A 10,493-nucleotide genomic window follows, 5' to 3' on the forward strand; every position below is an offset into this window, starting at 1 on the left:
TTACACTTCGTCTCATTTAATCCTCTAAAAAACTGTGACTGGGTAGTACTATTTTATCCTTACTGTAAAAATGAGGAAATTGAAGTGTAAAAGTTTAAATAAGCCTATCTGACATCAAACCATTAGGTTTTTCTCAAGTCCTAACCCTTCTAAATAGAAACAAGGACTACAGTGTACTTTTCCAGGAATAAATTTGTATTTAGAATACAAAGTATATGCAGTAGGGGAAAAGCAGAATGTATTGGTTTCTACAATTATGTCAAGAGCCTGGCTAGAAAGCCATCACAGAAAGAACTAGTTTCAAAACTGAAATGGAAAATTTACTCCAAAGAGATCATGGAGGGCAAAGCTTTAATTCCAAGGATTTTTACAGCAACAGGGATATTAATAGGTTAGTTGTTGTTTTTATCACTATGTTTTTATTTTTTGCGACCCCATGGGCCATTAGCCCACCAGGTTCTTTTGTCCATGGGATTTCCCAGGCAATAATACTGGAGTGGGTATTGCCATTTCCTTCTCTAGGGGATCTTCCCCACCTAGGAATCGAACCCATGTCTCTGCATTGGCAGGTGGATGAGCCACCAGGACGCCCCTAACAGATGAGACCAAACTTAAACACACAACAACAGTGAGCGGGTTAATTATGTTCTGTTATACGCATGATACATTATGATACATAGTAATCAGCCATTTTAAAATGATATGAAAATATTTAATGATATAGAAACATATTAATAATAGGCAGAAAAAAAAACAGGTTACAAAAGAGTGATCCTATTTATTAAAAACAAGATATATCCCTCACCATGCGCATCTACCTGGTTTCTGTGTTTGGATGGAGAGAATTCAGATAACCTAGATACTGGAGGATTTCAAACTACCCAAATCTATTTGGCTGCTAGGTTCTAAACAGCAAACAGTAAGAGTTGAAAGAATGACGGATTCATGTGAAAATGTATTTTTTTGAGTTTGGAGAGGGAGAGTTCAGAGAGAATTAAAAATAGAAAAATGTCCAGAAGCGAGGCAGGGAGGTAAAGAGAAACTAAGAAAACCTGAAAGCCCCTCAGACTCCCTTCTCCCAGCACAAATCACTCTGGGGCACAAGCTCTGAATCGTATAGGGTAGACTTCCTGCTTCTACTTCAGTTTTTAGTTCTCCCCTCTCTTAAAAATTTTACCAAACATATGAGGTTGACTGTACCTTAAACATACATATGGTAACTCTCTGTATGAATATACATTTGCACATATGTTTTAAAAAAATTTACAGAGAAGAAAATCTGGAAGGCTACACGCCATACTACTAACATTAGTTGTTTTCAGGGAACGAGGTTGATTTTAATTTTCCAAATTATGCTTAGCTGTATTTTCCAAATGTTCTTATAATCTGGAACACGTATCATTTCTCCAGTAAGCTATAAATACGGATATAGCAAACTGATACCAAAATATGCTAAAACTTTGTGGTGAGGGATAATAACATCCTGATACTAACATTCTGATTTTGACAGCAGCTCAACTTTGTGAGCTTGTGGATTAAATAGAAAGAAGACTGTCTAGTTTTACCTCTAGAGCCTTCTGTTGCAGACGGTCACGTTCTACTTTTTCTTTGCCAACAAACCACACTTCCCACGGTGTCAGGCTGCTTTCTGGTAAGTGCACCTGCTTCTGTTCTTCTTGGTTATCTTCGGATCCAACCGTACTATTACAAAAGAGAGGATACTATAGACCTTGCACTCAAAGCTCTTTTCCTTAGCAGTCAAAATGATTTATCTGCACAATAAAAGTAGAATTCCATGATACACTGACAATACTGTGATTTTTATATGTAAATATACACTTAAGAAACTAAGAACAAAAGAGCCCATTGTTTAGTTTATGCTTTTAGACAGCCTCTGAACTCTCTCATCTTCTAAAATCACACTCTGTCCATTTGCCTCAAATACAGTAATTTTTTTCATTCTTAAACATCTTATGCCTGGACAACTAATTACAACACATGATCCTAACCAAATCCTGGTGCAGACTTTTCCCTTTTCCCCCCTTAAGTTGTTCACAAAGGAAAGAATACATATCTACACAGTGAGGATGGTAATGCCAATGTGGTAACAATTATGGTTTTGGTGTGAAGGGTGGACAGAGTTCTTTATACCCTCGATTTTTCTGTAAGTTTGAAGTTGTTTTGAAATAAAAAGGTACATAAAATATATGGCCTTGTGTTCTTTAATGGTTTGGTGGACTCCTTTTTGCCAGTTCTCAGACAAAGTGGCCACAATTTCCCCAGAGTTGTCAGTCTCTCTCTTCTGGGTACATGGAAAAGTAACCATTCACTCAAGCTCAACAGCAAAGGGAAAGGGAAGTACTTGTGAGTACATATATACATAAAGAACACAAGGCCTTGGCCAGGTACAAGACCCCCATAGGAAAAGTTGAACCATTAGTGCCCATGGAAAGAAAGGTTGTTCAGGACATGAGGCAGCTAGAGAAAGAATGGGTTATTATAGATTCAGCCCCTCTTTGTCTCTTTAACATTCCTGCTTCAGGCAACCAACTGCTTCCCCTATGGCATGCTCAGCTTTTTCTGCCTTGTAACTTTCATTTACTTGTTGTTGATGGTGGTTTTGCCCCCTATTTTTCCATTCATTCACGCAATCATGGAATTTGTGTTCTAGTGGGAAAGGAACACTGTTGTATGTTGTTTACATCCTATATATCTTTGTCTGGCAGAACACTACCTCATCCTCCCATAGCTTCACTGGTCATGAAGGTGCTGATGAGGCCCACTCAAAGGCATTTCAGGCTAGATCTTACTCCTGGGCTCCAAACTTGTATTTTCTACCATTGGATAGATGGCTTCACTTAAATATCAAACTCAATCAATGCAAAACAAATCTAGTCATTTACCACTCACTCACTACCCTCCTCCTATAATCCTACCTCAGAGAAGAATATCAACACTCACCTAGTTAGCCAAGCCAGAAACACAGATCTTTGACTCCTGCTCCCCAACCACATTTGGTACCGCTCCCTCCCACACCTATACAATTCAGTTTAGTTGCTCAGTCGTGTCCAACTCCTTGCAACCCCATGGACTGCGGCACACCTGGCTCCCTGTCCATCACCAACAACCAGAACTTGCTCAAACTCATGTCCACTGAGTCCGTGATGCCATCCAACCATCTCATCCTCTGTCATCCCCTTCTCCTCCTGTCTTCAATCTTTCCCAGCATCAGGGTCTTTTCCAATGAGTCAGTTCTTCCAAACAGGTGGCCAGGAGTTTCAGCGTCAGCATCAGTCCTTCCAATGAATATTCAGGACTGATTTTCTTTAGGATGGACTGGTTGGATCTCCTTGCAGTCAAGGGTCTCTCAAGAGTTTTTTCCAACACCACAGTTCAAAAGCATCAACTCTTTGGCGTTCAGCTTTCTTTATAGTCCAACTCTCACATCCATACATGACTACTGGAAAAAACCATAGCTTTGACTAGACAGACCTTTGCTGGTAAAGTAATGTCTCTGCTTTTTAATATGCTGTCTAGGTTGGTCATAGCTTTTCTTCCAAGGAGCAAACATCTTCTAATTTCATGGCTGCAGTCACCATCTGCAGTGATTTTGGAGCCCAAGAAAATAAAGTCTGTCACTGTTTTCATTGTTTTCCCATCTATTTGCCATTAAGTAATGGGACCAGATGCCATGATCTTAGTTTTCTGAATGTTGAGTTTTAAGCCAGCCTTCTCACTCTCCTCTTTCACTTTCAAGGGCGCTTTAGCTTTTCTTCCTTTTCTGCCATAAGGTGGTGTCATCTGCATACTTGAGTTATTGATATTTCTACCAGCAATCTTGATTCCAGCTTGTGCTGCTTCCAGCCCAGCGTTTCTCATGATGCACTCTGCATATAAGTTAAATAAGTAGGGTGACAATATATAGCCTTGATATAGTCCTTTCCCTATTTGGAACTAGTCTGTTGGTCCATGTCCAGTTCTAACTGTTGCTTCTTGACCTGCATACAGATTTCTCAGGAGGCCTCAACTATCAGGGCCCCAACCAAAGGTAAGAGGTAGAGAGGTAGAATAAGGAAATGTTCTAAACACTTCTCTTTCCTGAAAAGAGGTGATTGATTTTCTGAAGCATTTTGAGAACAATCACCACATCTATCTGTTCTTAGGAAGTGGGAAATAAACACTCCTTCAGCAGGCGTTTAGTGAACACCTCACAGGCATCTGACACTTCCCACACACAGGCCTGACAACGCCTGCATTTTTTCCAGACCACGTCCTACCTATTGCTTTGAAACAGAGGGCATGAACTATGATAAGGAAGGCAGCTAGAGCCCTGGGGTGTTACCAGTTCATTTGGGCTTTGGCTGAGGTTTCACATAAATACAACTAGCTCAAAAAAAAAAAAAAGAAAAAGAAAAAAAAATACAACTAGCTCCTCCTGTGGTGAGCTCCATTTGGTCAGGGCTTTGGCTCTCGAAAGCTAACGCAAGGTCTCAGCAGCAGAGTTGTGGATGGCCTCTGGATAGCCATCATTCCCTGGGTTGCTCAACTGTCTACATAGCTTAGTCCTGCTGATTAAGCTCAGGAGTTATTTTCCAAAACCTTAAAATATATTTTAAAAATCATTGGGACCAGGAATTCCCTGTTGGTCCAGGGGCTAAAACTATACTCCCAATGTAGGGGACCCAGGTTCAATCTCTGGTCAGGGAACTATATCCCACATGCTGCAACTAAGATCAAAGATCCTTTGTGCCACAACAAAGACCCAGGGCAGCCAAATAAATAATAAATATCTTCGTAAAAATTACTGGAACCAACTCAGTCCTGAAGAATCTGTACAAAGGCCCACATGAAAAAGGACTCCTTCGAAACTGTTTCTTGTTGCTACAAACTGTGTGGACAAGTGGCTTGCTTGCTTACTGTTACTGATCTCCATTCCTACCAATGTACTTACTATTACTTCTTCTTAAGAGACTCACTGTTACAACTGTGTAGGTGAGTCATTTCATATGGCTTCATATTCAGTTTACTCACCCCAGGCATGCATGCCTTACAGCAACAGGGGCTAGATGGTTGCCTACACATAAAGCATGGGTTCTCTGGTCTGTGTTTCTTAGATTTCCTGCATAGTGCCTTGTACAGCCTGACAATCAGAAACTTGTAAATGCTTTCTGAAGTTGACATAATGAGTCTACCTCCAAATGCACCTGCATCACCAAGCCTCTCTCAGAAAAAGATATTCCTGAAAGGATAGGCCCTTTGCTCGTATTTCTTCCCAACAAGAGGCATGTAGCATAGGCAAGAGAAAACATGATCAGTATACCCTGGTACTAGGCCCAGCTCCTCTAATGACTAGGTGGAAGCCTTTGAATTAGACTTTTTGTCTTCTGAGCCACAGTTTTGTTATCTGTAAAATGAATGGCTTGACCTAGGCTTTAATTCCAAGAGAGTAGAGACCATGCCTGTCTTGTTTACAGGCCCTTATCTGGTGGCTCACACACTAAAGAATCTGCCTGCAATGTGGAAGACCTGGGTTCGATCCCTGGGAAGATCTCCTGGACGAGAGCATGGCAACCCACTCCAGGATTTTTGCCTGGAGAATCCCCATGGGTAGAGGAGCCTGGTGGGCTACAGTCCATGGGGTCGCAAAGAGTGGGAGACAACTGAGCAACTAAGCATATATGGCACAAACTAAATGTTTGCTGAAAGAACTGGAGAAATAAATTAAGATGACTTTAATAATCCCTTTAATTCTAGCATTCAATGGCTTCTACTCTTAGTAACTGTTAAGAGCAGCCCTGACATTGTCTCTGGATGCTGAAGTCTTTGCTAACCTCAAAGCTTCAGCTTTTAATCTATGACATAAAAGTATACTGCTTACTACAACCTACTTCGCTGACAACCAGATTTTTTTCATAATCGCTACAGGTATTACTAAGATGCAGTAAACCACATGTGGGTGTTAAAGATTTGAACAAGAGTTCTAGTGTCCCCACTTTGACTTTTGAGTGTTCATAAAATGCCTGAAACTGTAGCAATTTCGTGTGTTTAGTGCTCGCTGCTTGTGTGTTTAGGTGTATTCCTCTGGGGAGGAAGATTGTAGCAACCATCACACACTCAGGAAAAGGGACTAAGAACGATGGAAAAATCTGTAGTCATGAGTAAGAACCGACCCAAGACTCTGGGCCAAAAGGAGCAGCACCTGCGGCTGCCAAGTGCCCGCGCTGCCTTTTGAGAGGGAAGACAGGAGGGTATCTGGTCGCCAGACGAAGGTACTTAGTGGGGTCTAAGGAAACTTGAGGGGCCTGTATCTCGGATTTACCTGGTGCACCCCTGTAACTCCACTCCTCTCAGGCTCTCCACCTTGGCCTCTGAGTCATAAGCATCTTCGCCCACATCTTCCTCCTCCTCCCCGTCACCATCGTCGTTGTCAAACGGGAAGCTCTGGTGGCCGAGGGGAGACAACAGCGACAGGGTGGAATTGCTGCAGCTGAGCGGTGGCGACAGCGAGCATACCTCCACCGCCTCCAGGCCCGGCCCCCGGGCGCCTGCCAAGAGAACAGAGAAGCCCGAGGACGGCCGAGACCCGGACCTGCTGTCGGCCATGAAACGGCGTTCGAGAAGGGGAGAAGCAGGCCCCCACCGCCCTGCGGCCCACATCTGGCCCGCCAAGTTCAAACCGGCGGAGCGGCGGCCGGGACGTGCTCTCCCAGCAGGCCTTGCGCGCGCCGGCGCGGCCAATCCGGGCGGGCGCGGACTTCGCGTTGCCATGGCGACGCGTGGAGGCCTCCTGGGCTTTGTCCCGGCCTGCAGTTGGTGGCTTCCTGCTCCCGGCAGTCTTTTGGGTGCCCTCCCTCCTTCCCAGCCTGGTTCTGCGCTGCTGCTTGTGAATTAACCTCGCGCTCAGCTCTCGCTCGCAGACGAGGTACCCCCTCCCGGCTCACAGCCAGGAGGGCCCGTCCGCTGTTTGCTGTGGTTCGTTTGGTACAGAAAATGTGCTGTTACTGAATAAGACAGATTCTTTAAAGGGGAAAGTGGCAGAAGCCAAAACTACCCCCATATCATTACAGGGTCAGAATTGCAAGGATCAGTCACGATTTCTCTCAGCACATGGCCGCACACGGCTGTATTTTAGGAAAAGGGGTGGGAGGCGAAATTTATCCAAGTTTACAAGTATATCTAAAGATACACTTCTGGTACAGTTTCTCATTGTTTTTGGTCGTACCTCGTCTGCCTAGCATCACCTCGTCTTCCTGACATCTTACAGGAACTTGCTTATTCAGGTGAATATATATGAACATATATAAGTCCTTGCTTATACAGGGCTTCTCTGAAGCATCTCGTGTACTGGGGTCTGTACTAAGCACTGGAGATATAAAAAATAAAAGCCCTGCAGTCCTTACTCTTTCCTAGTGGAGAGTCATACCTTTAAAATATCGTGTGATATGTATGCTACGAGGAATGAAAAAAATTTGTGGGACTTAGAAAGGAGCACTCTCCTCTCAGGGACTGAGGGTGGAGATGAAGGTAGTAAGGGAGAGGTAATAGAAACTAAAGCTAGTTGCTTTATTCATGCTAATAAACGGGCTTTGTCCAGCTCATAATGCATATTGCTAGTAGAAATATCACACAATGAAAACAGTGGCTAAAACAGCACACAAGGTTTGTCATTGACCAAGGAGTGATACAAAATCTTTGATGACATTTAGATCTGCAAAAATTTACACCAAAGAATTATATACAGTAGAAATAATAGTAACCGAGGGTGATTTATAGTTAATAAAGTATGATATGGTTAAAACTATTTAAATAGAATGTAAACTTTGTTAAAATTTTCAGTAAAAATAATGAAAATGGAAGAAAACGAGCAATTAAAATGAGTAACGAAATTTGGAGGAAAAATGGCTTTTTTCATTCTCTTACCTAATTATTCAATAGTGTCATGGCTGGTTAAAACCTTTTAGGTGAGGATCTTTAGAATTAATAAATTAATTGATTGATGCAAAACAGCATCACCCTGGGTCACTTTAGGGCTTCATAAGGGAGTAAACTTGAGAAGCTGTTCCCAACAAACATCACCCCATATTACTGAAGCATAGTAGGAAAATAAGTTTCAGTATGAAAGGACCTGGGTTTGAATCCGTGATTTTTCTCTTATTTGCTAGGTTTCCCTCAGTAAGTTTCCCTGGAGAAGGAAATGGCTACCCACTCCCATATTCTTGCCTGGTAAATTCCAGGATAGAGTCTGGTGGGCTACAGTCTATGGGGTCACACAGAGTCGGCCACAACTGAGCGACTAACACACAACATCACCTAAATAAGCTGTTTGGCCTTTCCAAGTCCTTACTCACTCCTTTGTAAAATAGGGAAATTCTGTAATCTGTTTCCCAGTTATATCATCTTATTCTCAAAACTTCTAGCGCAGGATCAGACAAGAGAAAATGGTCAATGGTAACTTGTGTCATATAAGCACCAAAACTTTCCCACTCTAACCTCTTACTATGGGAATCTAAAAAGTTTTAAACAATTTATGCCCTTTCCTGGATGCCTCAGAATCATTCAGTTCATGACCAAGTATTGCATTATGTTGTAACAACTCTGGAACTATGAGGTAAAGAGCCACTAGTGTTGGTTCTTGAACATAATCAAATCCTGTGTTCTTGTTTCTTACAGTGCCTTTTCATTACTGGGACTGAGAAACCATAATCAAGTTTGGTAGAATTATATAAAATGTATAAATAAGGTCAAAAGAAGGCCTCTCCCTTAAGTTTCAGGATGTTGGCTTAGTTACTTCTCTCCTTAATACTCAGTTATTTATACATTTATTTTCACTTTCATGGTATATTGGGTATAATTTCTGTTTTTTTGATTGGCATTGTAATCTTGTGTAAGTGAAAAGAGAAACCTTTGCTTGAAAATCTGTTACAAAAGTAACATTATTACCAGTGAGTCCTAAGGCAATATATTATACCTCTTAAAAAAATGCAGCCCTAGACATATTGAAACATTTTCAGAGGAAACAAAATGTCTAGGATTTGCTTCAGTGTAATCCAAGGGGCAGAGGGATTCCAGAAGATGAGTGAATGGGATGAAGAAATGACATTTACCAGGTGCTCTTGACAACTGCCAAAGTTGGATGATGGGTATGGGCAGTGAGGGCCAAGAGCGTAGGAGGAGGGCTAATTACAGTATTACTTTTGGTTATGGAAATTCCAAATATATACTGAAGTTTAAAACAAAGCAAACACAAACAAAACAATTAAGGGGAACTGGGTGCTGGTTTGGGCTCTAATTTGCTGTATGTGTCAGGTATTCACTTAAATTTCACTAGGCCGTCTATTTTCCCATCTGTAAAATGAGGGCTTGATGTTTATGAATACTGAGTTAGTTCTAAGCACAACAGTCCCTCCTTATCCATGAGGGTCCCAAACTCCCAGTGGATGCCCAAAACTGCAGATAGTACCAAACCCTACAAATACCATGTTTTTGCCTACATTTTTTTTTTTAATAAACTTTTCTTTTTTTTGTATTGGGGTACAGCCAGTTAGCAATGTTGTGATAGTTTCAGGTGAACACTGAAGGGACTCAGCCATACATATACATGCATCCATTCTTCCTCAAACTCCCCTCCTATCCAGCCTGCCACATAACATCAAGCAGAGTTCCCTGTGCTATAGAGTAGGTTCTTATTGGTTATCCATTTTAAATATAGCAGTTTTATTTATCAGTTAGGCACAGTAAGAGAATATCCAAATTACCAGCATCACTATTCTCGTGCTTTGGGGCCATTACTTGAACACAAGCGCTGAGAGTCAGAGATGGCTACAGAGTCAGAGACAGCAAACCCTGGACAAGGGATGATTCATTTCAGAACAAAACAGTGCAAGATTTCATCACACTACTCAGAAGGGCACACAATTTAAAACTTATGAGTTTACTCCTAGAATTTTCCATTTTAATTTTCCATTTTTGGACCACAGTTGACTATGGGCAATTAAAACTATGGAAAATGAAACCTCGGATAAGATAAGAAAGGGAGGACTGTTGCATTTTGGCAATTGACTGTATCTGGAATATGCAATTTTTTAAAAAAAAATCATTTACTTTTAAATAAAATCTACTTGAAGGTATCCTCTTAAATTTCGTAGTTTGTTTTCCATGAGTATTGTTCAGACTTAAGATACAATAAAACCTTACTTCTAAATTTCAGCAGTGTTCTCCCAACATTTCTTCTAGAATGCTTAAAAATATTTTACTTCAATTTGCTTAGTTTAACACTAAAACAAATTCATTAATATACCTAGTTATAAATTAAGGCAATATAGATTGCTTTCCAGAAAGTTTAATGATTCAACACACTGCATACAATATTTCCTATCATATATATGTATAACAGTTTACCACATATTTTAAATATCTGCTATTCTATTATTTAAATGAATGCAATGAAAGTATTCAGTAACATGACTTTTGAAGAAAAAAACTTTTAGCTAGAC

The 10,493-nt window shown here is 41.1% G+C and overlaps 1 protein-coding gene across 2 annotated transcripts in view; it reads right to left on the reverse strand.

Moving 5' to 3' along the window:
* The window catches only part of CCDC34 (coiled-coil domain containing 34), a 42,691-nt gene extending 35,978 nt beyond the window's left edge, over window positions 1–6,713 (reverse strand). The window contains exons 1-2 of one of the 2 annotated variants that reach the window (XM_070472969.1): window positions 6,320–6,713; window positions 1,566–1,701 (exon numbers count right to left, since the gene is read on the reverse strand). In XM_070472969.1, coding sequence (XP_070329070.1) covers window positions 1,566–1,701; window positions 6,320–6,657 — 474 coding nt within the window. In that variant the 5' untranslated portion in view covers window positions 6,658–6,713. The remainder of the gene's footprint in view (window positions 1–1,565; window positions 1,702–6,319) is intronic. The other variant, XM_020878661.2, reaches the window with a different exon arrangement.
* Between the last annotated feature and the right edge of the window lie 3,780 nt (window positions 6,714–10,493).

Source organism: Odocoileus virginianus, chromosome 10 (assembly GCF_023699985.2).
Source record: "Odocoileus virginianus isolate 20LAN1187 ecotype Illinois chromosome 10, Ovbor_1.2, whole genome shotgun sequence".
Taxonomy (NCBI): Eukaryota; Metazoa; Chordata; class Mammalia; order Artiodactyla; family Cervidae; genus Odocoileus; species Odocoileus virginianus.